A 15,960-nucleotide genomic window follows, 5' to 3' on the forward strand; every position below is an offset into this window, starting at 1 on the left:
CGAGTATGTTAGTGAATAATCAACTTTATAGAAATTCCATAATATCGTCTACAGTATGCTAATTTCTTCAAGATGCCTGTCCAGTTGTGAACTTGCAAGTCGAAACTGGACATTCAAGAATACCGTAATATCCAATAGTTTTATCATCTGCTATACCATAAAAGTGAAGATGATAGACTTGTAATAATGATATACAGTACACTATGACAGTTTGAAACAAATTTCGAATCCCGACGTTCTTGCATGAAGATCGTATATAATGCACTTTCAATAGACTCGGTATGACCTTTCTCATTAGTTCCTCGAAACAGACGAATTATAATTAGCCCTTGCGATATTGATGTCAGCGTAATTTATAAAAAATGCTATTAGCAGCTCGAGCAACGAGTTATAATTATCATGCAATACTGCTAAAGAATTCACTGCTCTGATTTTTTTTCTCCTTACGTATCCTGCATGGAACAGACGAAATGAGAGCTAATTCAGGTAATGTAATAAATTTAGATGCATTAGTAGGCCATGCATAAGGAAATGATTGTCCATTCGGAATGTAACGTACGTATAATCTTATTCTTTATTGACGATTTTAGCATTTGTTGAAGAATGTACAAGGTTCAAGGGCCCCGGCAAGAATGTTGGCGTTAATCACTAATAGATGTTATAAACCAATTTTGATGTAAAAGTGCTTTCAATTACTGTTCTTCCTCTTATAGTGGAAATTTTATTATTGTCTTACTGTAAAGCTAAAATTGCGCATTAAAAGCGTCAGTGGTTTATAAAATAAATAAAGATCAATAGATAACGCTGAATCTATAAGGTTAAATATAATTTTATCTTGGCAATTGCCACAGTCTGGATGCGTGGATCGAACGCCCTTCATCCATTGCTGTTTTGAAGTTGACTGCCTACGCTGTAGGCTTATTAGGCAAAACATGTATCAGCATTGGGACAATGTTGACAGCAAGCCAAAAGCGGATGATACTATACGTTCGTTGAAGTATAGTACAGCCTAATGGATACTGGTAGCCTTCCATCATGTGATTTACATCGATACAGTGCATAATCATCAGACTGAGCCTGCAAACTATTTCTGACATCTCTTTACAAGTTAGCACTCTCTCTATCCATCAGTTAAAAATACGAAAATATTGCAATATTGCCTTGAATTAATGGAATTGATATAAAAAAAGAGTACATCGCTGGGTTAAATGATTTCGTTACTGCCGTAAATGCATGCCCTTTAACATGTATGAGTAAGAAGTGTAATCGGCAATAATCGCAGGTAAACACATATTGCAGACGAATTCATTTCAGCTTTTACTCTATGTTTAAGCGATCTATTCGTAGGATTGTGTTCATGGTAACACATGTAATGTGGGTGTAATTTAGAATACAGTAAGTAGTCATTACTTACGTCCGAAACGGTTAAGAAATAGCAAGCATCGCCACTAGTTATGTTTTGCAGTTTCAATCTACTGGCCACTTGATCAGCAACAAATTAAGTCACTGTGAGTCGTAAGATGTACTGAAATTACATGCATGCTGCACACAATGAAGTAGCCAAAGCCATCGATAGCAATTTTTATTAATTATCATTATAAAAATACAATTTATTATTGAATCACTTATACGAACAGCAGCATGCAAATTTCGTTATGTTGAATTATTTTAAAACTAGTTCAAATTTCTAGGACTCAATAGCTGAAATACTTTTTTTGGAGTGATAAAGTTGTTCTACCAATATAATATCATAAACTGGCAGATAAAATTTAGGCCGTTAAAGTCAAGAGTGAAGAATTACAATTAAGTCAAGGTTCAAGTACTGTACGTTGAAGGTATCAGATTGATATCTTTCTTAATTTCTAAAAAGCTTTAGTTACATTATCAAAATACAGGATTCCCAAGCTAAAATGGAGAAAGCCGACTATAATCTGGAGTGGCATTTAACTTTCCAGGTCATTAGTTTAATCATCTGCCTAAAAGTTCGTTTTGCTAAAGTATATCCTTGCCACTTACGAATGGAAATCTATATTAATGTAAACCTTTTATAAATTTAGCTGTGCCATTATGAATCGGTGGAAACCTAATCGGTTGGCTGTCATCACACTCATGGCTGCTACCTCCATCACATGAACGCGCCTGAAATTCCTTATCTATGCAAATGCGTATGTCGAAGAGATACTGGCCATTATCACCCTGAAAACATCATAGAAAATAGTTAACAAAATTGGCACAGTTCTTCATATCTACTCTAGAAATTTAACAACCAACTAACTTGTAAGCAGTCCACAATTGGTTCAGTATTGTACTGTTGCCCGATGGCTTGTTTAATGTCACTCAACTAAATACGAGTATAGCATAGAGTTTTGCATGTATACTGTTAATAATCATTGCATAAAGCAGATAGCAAGATTGCTCATAAATATGGCTAGGGAAGCGTTAACAACGGAAAATGAAACATACCATGTATTGCCGGTTGTCTGATGGAACAATGTTTGCATCATAAAGTGCACTAATAGGAATAAATTGTACGTAACAAAGACGTCATTCTTACGAGATCGGTATTAATGAAATTAATGAGCGTGAAATGGTAGGACAACAAAACAGTCAATACAATTCTAAACTAACCTATCAATATTAAACTTCTTGTTGAGCTTCAGTGTTGTCGAAAAGAATTTTAATTCATCTCCCAATGCTGCTAGACTCATGGCACAGGTACCATGCTTAGTCCATTCGTGTTTCCTTTAATTTAATTTTTTTCAAATTACAAATATACATGGATACAAGGTAACTCTAATATTTGCATTTTATCCGCTCTATTTCACTACAAGAAATACTGAATCAAAATCTATAATATCAATACCAAAATGACGAAGGACTTTCATCACTGTATAAATTCGGCCAAAATCGATCAAGCATAGGGATTAGACTCTATCACATCAACGATAATAGTATTAGTAGTCGTGAAACAGTGCCAAGGTACTTCACAAATCCACAAAATTCGAAAACGTCATACCTTTATTTTATTAACATCGAATTTATCGTCATCATTACAGTAATTAGGGCCTTCAGTGTGTTCCTTAGTCGGCCTAAAAGATAGAAAGGAGCGACATAGCTAAATAATTAAATCGGTGCGGTTATTTCTACTTCATCATCGTGAAAAGTTTATTGCATTAATAATAACCATAATCCATGGATTGTCCAATTATGAACCACGTTCGGCACAGAGCAGTCATGTCTCTGAGCATCCTGCCGTATAGATACAAATATAGGCACAAGTTAACCAGTTAATAAAGCATGATTGCGTTTGCTATACTGTTGTAATCGAATGGATACTGTAGAGGATGAATTTGTATGATACAAATTGGATAGCATTTAATTTAAATTTAGACGGTTTGACATTGGAGTAATATACTGTGCAAATTCTTAGCATCGTTATAAATCTAAAATTCTCATTTCGAATCATTAGGTTCATAGATGACATTGATGGAGATTAGAAATTTTACATGAAAGACAATATATATCAGTGAAACGATGCCATACTGCAGTATCAATGGATAGTTAATTCGTTAATAATAGCTCCATGGTTGGTAATGATGTAATCGACCTTGTAACGAACATATTCCATATCTACTAATTTAGTAATCTTACCGGAGACATACATGCTACAGCTGGCCATTCTCTTACAAATAATAGATAATCCCAGCTATGATCGTGTGAATGGTGCCTGTTAACCAAAGTATTTCTACAACAAACAGCAGTAGTAGTAAACCATCGTTGTCAATATCATATCATAATAGATAACTCGAAAGTAATTAAAAGGTTATTTTTATATCCATTTCTCCTAGACTATACAGTCTTATAATTATCGTACCATTACCAACAATTACTGGAAACTTAAAAATATAAATGTCCATTGTAAGCTCATTATGCTGAATGGAAATAAATTGTTGCCTAAGTAAAACTATGTCACTACAGTAGATACTGTAAGTAATACATTTCGGCCATTAGTAATTCTTATATTTTATCGTATTTCTAAATAATCTGCATGCGAGAGAATGATCTATAAGAAAACTTTACCTCTTATACGATGTCGCAGTTGCTACCAAACAGCAAAGCAGAATTGCTGCTAAGGCTAAATCGAAAGTTTATGGCAAGATCGTCCGAGTCATCAGAATTATTTTTAGGTGGCAAGAAAGACAAATATATCTTAGTACTGTGTCATAATTGATAATAAGAGGGTATCAACTGATTCAAATATCCTACTAGCATACTTTAGATCAATCGTGCAAAAGCGTAATCTCGTTCTAAAAGATGAAACGCTCGATGTCTACTTAGAATTGATTAAATTAATTATTGTACAGCGTACACTGTACTCTGTACAGTATTTGGCAATCACTGATTGAGCGATTTTTGTTCCAACTCATACAGCTTGTCTAATTCTTACATACTGTAGTATTGGTGATAATTTAGGCTAATATTGCTGTTCCAAAAAATACAGTCGATTTTTGATACTTTCGTATCGGTGTAGTAGTAATGAAGGAGAATCAGACTCGCATCATCCTGAATTGGTTTATTAGCAAAAGGAGTAGCATAAAATAACCCGTCATTTACTACCAAGTTTCATCAACATTTCTATCAACAGCTTTGACAGGATTGAAAAATGAATCAGCCATTGCAAGCAAGATCGACGATATGAAGACAGGATGGAAAACTACTTACTTTTTCCAACAGTCGCCATTTATTTCTTATTCAATCCCTTCTTCGATGACAACAATGTCAATAACCTGAACTTGAGCGGTAAATATTTAGGCTTGTCTAGTAAACTGTATAACGGAAAGTTACGCTAGGTTAAGGTCGCCTTGGGTTTAGTTCTCCTGATGATCATATGATTGATGACAGTACAGTACAGTACTGTACTGAGACCACTATAAACACAATTACAGTACCTGCATGTGACTAATGGTATAAAGAGACAATTGCGAAACTCGCTGTCGCCTACGACCACATCACGTTGAATACACCCGTTCTCGTCTGATCACGGAAGTTAAGCAACGTCGAGTGAGGTTAGTACTTAGATGGGTGACCGCTTGGGAATACCTCATGCCGTAGGCTCCTCAATCTAAAATTTTTTTTAAATTGCACAAGCATGAAGATCGCCGCTAAAAGCCAGCTGTATAAAACGAAGAAAGAAATGGAATTTCTGATATAGCGATTGATTATCCAAGCTGGCTGATGAAGTAGAACATGTAGCTTCATTTAAGTCCATAGCAGGCGTATCGCAGTACGTCAGTCCGCGCCTCTTATTCTTTTTGGAGAAAGAGAACATCAAGCAGATTTGCGTCGAAACCAAACTATGGACAGGCGTAGAGGTGCAGCTTAGCCCTAGCTATTTTGCACAATATGTTTTGTACAACTTCGTTTAAGCTGTCCTACTGATACATTAAACATATATATTGATATGCCTAACAAAATCGCGTCAGATAGCACGATTTCTTATTTTTTTTCTTCATTTACGCATACCATTATGAGTAGTCCCTATCAATATACCATACGTAGGTCTATAATTTAATATATCAATAGGACTATAAGTAGGATTGGTTCAATTAAAATCAAGTGTATAAAGTAATTAGACCAAAATCGCTGTCAACAAAATATCAGTAAACAGTACAGTACAGTGTAGAGTATAGTGAAAGTGACTACCATAATTGAAAACAAAAACGAAGGGGAGCCTACGGCATGGGGTATTCCCAAGCGGTCACCCATCTAAGTACTAACCCCACTCGACGTTGCTTAACTTCCGTGATCAGACGAGAACGGGTGTATTCAACGTGATGTGGTCGTAGGCGACAGTTGAAGAACAAATTATAATTATATACTATTCAAATCATCTTGTTAAATCTTTTGTATAGAAATTCCTAATAATAAGAAGAAGTACAGGTAAATCGATTTACAAGATAGAATTATTATTTTGAAAAATTTATCTTTACAATTCACTTGTTAGTATTATCCGTAGCTTACTATTTCGACTCCTGAGCTAATTACAGTGATTGCATCCGGAGATACCTGCCCGGCTGTACACTATTGTAGTGATGCAACCATATTTGACTATAAGGATGGCTATATTTGATATAGTTAGGTTACTCTGAATAGATATTATCGAGAAGCTAATATTAGATGATTGCTAACTACTATATTAGAAATTGTCGATGACTAATTATAGCACAAGATTTATGTGGCTAGAAACACTGTAATTGTTAAGATGCCCTTAAGGGGCTAGACGTTAACCTTAATAGAAGAGTAGTGACATCTGAAGTAGAATGATTTAGATTGTAGAAGATCGTGATGTACTATTTGAGAAAAGTGCTCCGTTTGATGACTCATTTCTGATTGTAGATTAATCAAGTTGTCATAAATGGATTTAATGAAATGTACAGTATATAAGAACTGCAGAGATGAGTTCACGGGGGAAAAGAGACTGCACTTCACTTTGAGCTCGGAATACTTCAAATTTTAGACTAGATTCTTGTAATAATTAATTATTGCTCTACTATTCCTAAAGCCTTTTAGAAAAATATCATTTGACTAAGATAGTTATTGTGAAACACTTTTATTATAACTATATAATTATAATTAATAGGAGATTGGGCTTGCTATCCAACATACAGTATTGCACGTGCAAGCGGCAATAGCAAAGGCGATGATCTATGTAAGCCTGCTATTCGGAACACAAGGATTTGTGTAAAAGTTATTTTTCAATTACGATAGCCAATTAGATTTATTGCTCAGAATTATAAGGGCCCGAAATTGGTTCTCATTCGCTTACTACTGTATCACATCGGCCAATATGCGAGCCCACTCAAAGTTTGTATATTAGAGCTTATTACTAGTACAAGCTCGATTAGCTATTTATCCCTGATAGTAGAACAATATTTACTAGCAGCCGGTATCATCTGATGATTGAATCAATATTATCATTATCATTTGGGTTTGACTATCGAGAATAATTTTACTGGTGATTTAAAGCCTAATCTCTTCAGCTAGGTTCGGATATTCAAGTACAAAATACGCATGTGTGCCAGTAAACATCATTCGAGCGTTGCCAATTCGTTATACACAAAATCAAGACGTAACACAATGGATAATTGGGATTTGCCGTAAATGATATAATAATGATTTTAATTCATAATCATAAAATAGATGTTTGTCGATCATATCGATATAAGGAAGAATCCATTGTTATGCATGAGTTTCATTAAATGGAACTCGTGCCTCAGGTAAGTACAGCATACGGGTATCTAACTATTAAGAACTTTACGCGAATGAGCAGGCTCAGCAATCGCTAATTGTAACGGTAGTCCACCAACTTCCTATATAAATATCAAATTGAATATACTGCATCAATTCACAAAGTCATAACTCATCCAGTATTACTACTGTTTGTAACTACAACTGAAATACGAGAATTCGTAGAATTATTTTAAGTAAGTACTTCTCCATTTAATTCGTTCATTGCTTTCAAAGCACTTTCCGCGTTGTCATACTGAACAAATGCACTACCCTAGAACGAAATGTAGTATAACATGTCATCAGCATCCTGTCCTTCGCTATTGATTAATAGTACATAAGAAATGAATGATAAGAGCAGTACAGCGGCTCGGGGATATTGCTAGATTAACAACATTATCGTCGTTACTATGAGCGATACTTACGGTTGCTCTACCCTGCTTTTTTTCATTAGCTTTGACTTTCGCGGAACCATATTTGGCGAATATTAACATTAATGTAGCCATGTTGACATTGACACTGTAACGTACATACAACCTACGATTATCAGGTTCATAATACATTCCAAAAACACCGATATGACCAGTCACTCCGGTATTTCGTAGTTCCTTGCATACCAGCTTTAACTGTAAATAAAGTTTAAATGCATCTTTAAAAATATTTCATATTTGACACGCTTCAATCGTAATAATTGTTACTGTACTTTTGCCTTTACTTGCTGCTTTGTTAGCCAAACTAAGCTATTACTAGCTTTCTTTAACCTATAATAGTTACATCAACCTTATTACTCAGTAGCTATTTCACGTTTTACAATAGGCTCAGCAATATAATAAAAATATCACAGTTTGAACTGGAGCGGAGTTCTAACCTTTCAATAAGATCAGCAGAATTGATTGATGACGACTTCAACGTAATCTTTTAGAATAATTATCGACAAGTCAGCACTTTTATATATTTTGTATATTTATAAAACGGAAATTTAGCAAGACGTTATTATCATACTAGCCGAAAATGTAGCTGGTTTAAAGTAGTGGAAAGCGATAACAGTATACCTAATTATCCCAATTTGTATTGATTATCAATATAAATTTACATGCTTATCTCAAATCATAACCGAAAGAGGAGTATACAGTAATTGTTACTAAAGGTGATTCTTGCAAGAAATATTTGAAATTAAACAGTGATTCTTACTTGTGTATTCGGTTTGCTTTTAGGATCATTTGAGCAATTGACCACATCCCATCTACTACGCTTTCTGAAAATAAGTTTATTTGAAGCGAGTTAAAATGTTAAATGCTACTGATGAGCTGATCAATTGATTAATACCATGATTACCTTTTCGGTTTATCTGCTGCATTATATATTAGATCAGTATTAGATTCTTGAATGCTAACGGTATCTAAATCAATGTCACCTGTCTTTGCTTTTGTTACTGGCTGCTGATCAAGAAAACTTTTTCCCCAGCCTAACTGCATATTTCGTCCAAACAATTCGAAATCTTGCATACTACAACATTAATTACAAAAATCAAAGGTAAGTCTTAAGAGTTAATAATTCGTAAGAAATCATTCCATGTTATAGTTATCATAGGTCATAATAAAATAGCAGTAGAATTGTTGAAGGTACCAAATCATTGCTTCTTCGGCTGATCTTCTGTTAGTAAATATAACAAATCCGAATCCTCTAGGTAACTTAGTAGAGGGATTCCGAATAATATTTACCTATTTAAATAGATTGAAGTATAAAACAAGCGAAAATTTAAATAATTTTAACGGTGTGAGAGAGAAAAACCTTAGGTGTACTAAGCTATTACCGTTATAGCAGCATTCTTGGAATCAAAAGGTTTAAAAGCTTCCCATAAAATATCTTTGGTAACTTGCACGGATAAATTTCTGACGAAAATGTTACAGTTTCCAGGTGATGACTGAATAGTGTGCCAAAGAGCAACATCGCGTTCGGATGAAAGGTATTGATAATCATGAACACTATAACTTTCACCAGCTTCATAAATCTATATTTTAGAATTGCAAGTCACAACAATGCATGTGTAGTCATTTAAACATCTATACCCTCGATTTTGCACACTTAAAATGATATTTATTATTAGATTGGCTTGCAATGACTAGTAAATTAATAGCACTGCATTGTTCTTTCCTTGCTGGTAAATGTTCAAAAAGTATAAAATGTAACATGTAATATAATAACTAAGTTTTTTATCAGCTATTAGCTTTTCGGCCGTTACTTACGATGACTTGCATTTAAAGTAATTGACTTCAATAATTTTTTTCTGACAACATTCATAACAAATTGAATTGCAATGACACAGAAAGTTAGATTGGTACTTTACATTAGGATCTGCTAAGGTAATCATCGGTATCTGAGGCGGCAGAAATGGTTCTTGCTTCGGCAATGAAAATATGTATTGCTCCATTTGTTTTACTGAGCGTTCTTGATCTGCATCGGATAGCCCTAGAAATTAACATGGAAATTTGTAATATATTACAAAATAAATTGGACATAAATCGATCTCAAGAAAGATTTTTATTCGATTTTAAATGTATTGGAAAAAATTCGGATTTTACGTCATTCTATTACTTTTATTTGTGCTATTTCTTCTGTAGTAAGACTCAAGCTATGAGGAGAATCTGTTCTTAGCAATTTACAGCATAAAGGGTTACTGAATAATAGTAATTACGGTAATATCTCTATACTGTAAACCGTTCGGGCTTCCTATATTTACTATGGACAAATAATCAATCACCATCTACCATTCTGAAATATTAAAAGCAAGTACAATCATTTGCTAGATCTAGAGATGCGTATGACTTCTTCAGATACTACGTTTTGGTACGCGAAATGACTCTATTACATAATGATTGTATTACTTATTGATTTTTGAATGTCGTTACGCCTGTAGAGGATAACGGGAGCCTTAATCGATTCTAGGCTACGTTTCATCTGAGGTGTAATCCTTTCTGACGGCGATCTGGCATTGATTGGACATTGAGATGTTCCCATTGTTTCTGCAAATTGTATGACGAAAAATCACGGTATCCCATAGAATAAATATACGAGTCAATTTTAAGTTTCTGGCAATGACTGTATGCTAATTCAACATTTAGTTACATGTCACACAACAGCAGGCTTGAACAAGTTGTCACATCTACCGTATGTATTCTTTACCTGAGGTTATGCTTTTATCAGAAATTGGTTTATCCTCTTTTGCCGTCATTGCCTCTGTGATAGATAAAGGTAACCTAGCAGCTTTGTTTGAACTTTGATTTACACCTTTTGAAATGATCAAGGAAACTATTCGTTAACTTTGGTATTTTGTTATCAATGTCGCTTAGGGTAGATTGTATTACTTAAGGCTATATTCGCCGCTATAATGACATTTTTTGATATTCATTGATACCGTACAAGTTGTAAGTTTTGTACTAGCTGCGAGAAATATCCTACAGGCATTTCGATCTTCTATAGTAGGTAACTTGCAAACGAACAACTGATGACTAACTTTATTCCTAAAATAATCTTTAATTTACCGATAAAGCATCTTGAAGCCAAACGAATATATTTATTAGCTGTGTTATAGAGTTGATCGATGTCTTGCAAAGGCAAAGAATGCATGATGTTTCTTTTACTCTATCCAATGCGAGATGTCCATTTTCGAGCACAGCATAGCCAGCATCTCAGCGTTAACAGTAAGTCTATCAGGAGCCGACTTGGAAGGAAAATTGAATTGAATTGAATTTATATGTGAAGTGAGATGAGGATCTGTCCGGTTCTCTTGTTTGAAGTTCAACAACTTAATCCTGTACTGTACCGTAATGAGGATACAGTACTGTACATATGTACTGTACTGTAGATGTTATGTTTATACCATAATCAAGAAACAGTTACACTGCAATGTATCGTACAGTACTGGACGGACGGCTTTCGGATCAATGTTGTGATTGTTGTCTATTGACAGAAAAGTGAAGTTAAAATCGCCATGGCTTGTATTCCGATTTTTGGCATATCTTGTCTTATAAATAGTTCACTGTTTTACGTTAATGCGTGGCATTAGAGAATCCGGTGAGCATATTCATCACAAATAGACTTTAAGTGATAATATTGCAGCAATTCGATGAAGTTTTGCGATATGTACACTGTAAGTCTAGCACCAAGGAGTGTGTACAATACTGTGTGACAGTAAAAAAGTTGGCGAAAGTTCGCTATCTGTAGGACAGCGCTGAAGCTTAAGCAATCCTTCATGTCATGATACAATTTATAGGTAGATGGCTTTAGCCAAGTAATACTAGCTAAGAACAACTAAAGCAGAGGGAGAGTTTAATGCTTTCAAATGGTTACGGTGATTGATTTGCTGAGCTTATTTATTCGTGACTGCGTCATTAAACGAAGCTAGCTTTCGTAACATTATTGCAAAGTAGAGTCCACTAGTACTGGTAGTACAGTATATTGAATAGTATTATGGTGACTGGGATAGTTATAGAAAAGACATAGTATGTGTATACAGCTACATTAGAGAATAATTAATGAATTATAAAGAGAGAGATAGAAACGCTTCATGATCACCACGAGTAATGATAGCTGACGATTAATGGAGAAGAGTTAGTGTTTATTTACAATATACCCTTTTAAGACTACAAAAATTTACTGTAAGGTAGCATTGCATGGTAATATACGATCAACTTGAACAGGACATTTAATTAATAATAATAACGTAGTTATTTATTTATGATTGCTTAACTAACCGCTAACTCCCGTCTACCCTGCCATACTTGTGTTGCTGTAATATTCGGGGCATGGTTAAGCGATTTGTGGGTAATTATATTAACAGTAAATAACAATCTTTCATACACAAGAATTGCCAGAAAAGTCATTCCATTTTCAACTATGCTCCATTATAGTACACCGACAGTACACATACAGAATACTGTAGTGTTTACACGTATTTTATTTACATTTCAGAAGCTGTAAAGGAAAAATCCATCCTTGTACACTGTAGAAAGGGTGAAAAGAGCTTCATATTTAGAGCGCTAATGATAATTATAGCATCACTCTGCATTATCAGCTCTTTAGCAGATACATGATAATCATGAGCAGATGGCCTAAAGTTGAAGTCATTGGCTCATTGCATCGATGTCTGCTCATAGCTAAGCTCGGGTTGTAGTGGTTCGTAGCATAAGAATTTGTTTCAATTAAAAACGGATTACAGTCCACTCAGCCAGAGCCGCCAGGAATTTGCAACAGAATAAAATACATTCCAGGGATGTGAATAGCTAATAATTAACTCATGCTCTAGGCTTAATTCACCTTGTTTACCTTACTTTGTTGCCGTTAGCATTTACGCGTACAGTCACGTCGATGTTTATTATTATTAACCACAGTAGCAGGTGCTCATCTGAATGATACCCCGTTCCAGAGACTTACTGTATTACAGTGTCAATAAATTCAATTCAATGGATGTACAGTATTGTTATATGCTGACTTTCGTCCCCAATCACGATGATTCTTTCTCGGATAATTGATTAAGCTGGGTAAAATTGTTGAATTCATCCTAATCGCTATCGATCACTTCTACCTGCAAAAGGATATCACTTCCTTGGGTCATACTGCCAGCATTTGCATGGCGAGCAAGTGTTGATTTGGTAGTGTCTTGTCAATGCGCAATCCCACATTGGGGATGAAGACAGCCTATGGAAAAAGTTCATTTAACATTGCTGCAATGAAGTACCGGCTCGGGTGATATGAAATTTAATACAAATAAGTACATGCAACACATACATAGAGCATAATAGTACACATTAACTATTGCAAATGGACAGCATAAGCATACCCCAGCAAAACAAGCGAGGACATTGTACCCGAAAAGTACGCAAGTTGCAGACTTCTCTGCATAAATGACTAGAAAGAAAACTTTTCTAATATTCCATGCTTGTAGCCAAGCCGCATGTCACACCAGCATACAGAGTACACATCTTTCGCTCGTTATAAGTACTGGACGACATTGCTACAATGGATTCCAGTTATTAATTAGTGAGGCAATTAGTGTCATGGTGTTATTTGATTTTTTTACTCGATTTTGCTAGTAGTTCCTGCCATGTTTGCTTGGTTGACAAGCATGTTACAGGGGCAGACATGGGCGTAGCTGAACGAACATAGTACACTATAGCTGTACCAGCATCCAAAGCACACTACTGTCATATAGTAAAGTTCCACATTTTCCCACTGCATAGACTCCCCTAAAAAAGGCTCTCTAGGCCACACTATGGTACAAAAGTCGTCAACATCGTGGCCAGTGGGGAATGCCGCAGGCGTTGCGGCTGATTTGAAGGTTGCAGTTGCGATGTGATCGACTATTTTCCTCGGTAGTCCCGGTGGTATATTGTGGCCACTAGGCACTGTAGAAAATTGAAAGTTTGACTAGTCCATCAATTATCCAGTTTACTACTGTATGCCATTTCCCTCTATATTGTACACTGTAGACACTTACTGGCGATAGGACAGTTGTATCAGAGTCAAAAATGAACTCAAACAGTCAATATAAATAAAACTAATTACATCGTGGCCAGTGGGGAATACAGCAGGCGTTGCGGCTGATTTGAGGGTTGCTGTTGCGATGTGATCGACTATTTTTCTCAGTAGTCCCGGTGGTATATTGTGGCCACTAGGCACTGCAGAAAATTGAAAGTTTGACTAGTCCATCAATTATCCAGTTTACTACTGTATGCCATTGCCCTCTATACTGTACACGGTAGACTATAGACGCTTACTGGCAACGTTCAGGACAGTTGTATCAAATCATGCAGAGTCAAAAATGAACTCAACAGTCAATATAAACAAAACTAATTACATCGTGGCCAGTGGGGAATGCAGCAGGCGTTGCGGCTGATTTGAGGGTTGCTGTTGCGATGTGATCGACTATTTTTCTCAGTAGTTCCGGTGGTATACAGTACTGTGGTCATTAGGCACTGTAGAAAATTGAAAGTTTGATTAGTCCATCAACTATCCAGTTTACTACTGTATGCCATTTCCCTCTATACTGTACACGGTAGACTATAGACGCTTACTGGCAACGTTCTGGACAGTTGTATCAGAGTCCAAAATAAACTCAACAGTCAATATAAATAAAACTAATTACATCGTGGCCAGTGGGGAATGCCAGCAGGCGTTGCGGCTGATTTGAGGGTTGCTGTTGCGATGTGATCGACTGTTTTCCTCAGTAGTCCCGGTGGTATATTGTGGCCACTAGGCACTGTAGAAAATGGAAAGTTTGACTAGTCCATCAATTATCCAGTTTACTACTGCACACCATTTCCCTTTATACTGTACACTAGACCTGAGTGTACACTGTAGACTAGAGACGCTTACTGGCGACGTTCAGTACAGTTGTATCAGAGTCAAAAATAAACTCAACAGTCAATAAAAACAAAACTAATTTCCCATGCGCTAAAGTAAAGTTGATTTGCTAAAATCATCACAGAAGTAAGAAAAACAAGGAGCAATTGTAGACCGTTTACGGCAGCTCTAGTCAAGGTTACAACCTTACTTTGCACTATTAAACATCAAGATGGGCGGTGTAGCGATGGAATAAGTCAATAGTAGTGCGTCAACAACAACGCTTCAGAATGAACCTGAATGACTATCGCATTGTTGAGGATTGACAACATGGACTAATAAAACAGCATTTGATGTCGTTGTACAAGATTGAAAAATGTCCTACAATGATCATTGGTTTGGGTATGAATCAATATAGGCAACTTTCTAGCAATTCATCTTCATAGAGAAGCTTTCCTATGATAACAAATGCCTACTGTCCATGAATAATTTGCATGTAAGAATCTACATGGTAGATGACTGCCAGAGAGAGGACGTGGCTGATAGTTTTAATCTATCTGGTAAAATCGGACTTATCTAAGAATCAGCTTGTGGACAATAATGAAAAAAAAAACACTTTCAACAGTTTCATCCATTCTTGAATCGTCCTTATCACTCTACTGTCTTGCTTTGCCTTCTTTCCAACGAGATTGTTGCAGAGGTCTGCAGAGGCGGTCGGCATTTCCCCGCTGATCCAAATGCACTTGGCGATCAAAACATGGGTATACCATCACCTAACCCGATGGTTACACGGGTTATCAGCGGTAGAGTAGGATGGGTTAATCTTTGTTACTAGTTTACCCTAGGCCCTTCATTTTCTCTGCATTCACAACGTTCAATTTTTGATTTATTTTTAATTTCAATTTTTGTTTATTTATTTTACGTTTCAGTAACACCGTCTACAAGTTAATAGACTTTACAGTACTTGATATAGGCCGTAAATTAATACTTACGTGTATCAGTTACCCCTGTATGTAGAACATCTATCAATGCAATTCGCTTTTTGCATTAGCAGCGATATACAATTTGAACTACAATCATACACAGTAATGGATGGGATACAGAATCACACACGCGATTTTTTTTTTTGAACTGTATAACTGCTTATAGTAAATTGATACGGTAACATGGTAACAGCGAAAGAGAACTTAAACTTCAAATGAAACATCTCAATCGATAGGATACAAAATCACACACGCAACTAATCACACAACTTAACTACAATCAAACGTGGCAATGGATAAGCCAAAAAAATTCACGTAGGCAATTTTTAACCAGTATAACTACTTATAA

General features: G+C 35.7%; 2 protein-coding genes across 2 annotated transcripts; both read right to left on the bottom strand.

The window, feature by feature from the left end:
• Positions 1-1,570: 1,570 nt before the first annotated feature.
• Positions 1,571-4,741, bottom strand: TRIADDRAFT_63589 (expressed hypothetical protein; the record flags this gene model as incomplete). The annotated part of the gene is made up of 10 exons (XM_002109050.1): positions 1,571-2,196; positions 2,276-2,341; positions 2,464-2,512; positions 2,629-2,742; positions 2,864-2,931; positions 3,017-3,089; positions 3,185-3,249; positions 3,652-3,745; positions 4,081-4,135; positions 4,723-4,741. 10 exons carry the CDS (start codon positions 4,739-4,741, stop codon positions 2,032-2,034), a joined length of 768 nt encoding a protein of 255 aa, XP_002109086.1. The 3' UTR covers positions 1,571-2,031.
• A 2,557-nt stretch (positions 4,742-7,298) lies between these two features.
• TRIADDRAFT_52757 (uncharacterized protein) lies at positions 7,299-10,914 on the bottom strand (the record flags this gene model as incomplete). The annotated part of the gene is made up of 13 exons (XM_002109051.1): positions 7,299-7,370; positions 7,493-7,561; positions 7,713-7,913; positions 8,003-8,048; positions 8,156-8,202; positions 8,479-8,542; positions 8,623-8,793; positions 8,914-9,008; positions 9,101-9,298; positions 9,635-9,756; positions 10,173-10,310; positions 10,471-10,575; positions 10,830-10,914. 13 exons carry the CDS (start codon positions 10,912-10,914, stop codon positions 7,299-7,301), a joined length of 1,413 nt encoding a protein of 470 aa, XP_002109087.1.
• Between the last annotated feature and the right edge of the window lie 5,046 nt (positions 10,915-15,960).

The sequence above is a fragment of the Trichoplax adhaerens genome, genomic scaffold, assembly GCF_000150275.1.
Source record: "Trichoplax adhaerens TRIADscaffold_1 genomic scaffold, whole genome shotgun sequence".
In the NCBI taxonomy this organism is placed as follows: Eukaryota; Metazoa; Placozoa; class Uniplacotomia; order Trichoplacea; family Trichoplacidae; genus Trichoplax; species Trichoplax adhaerens.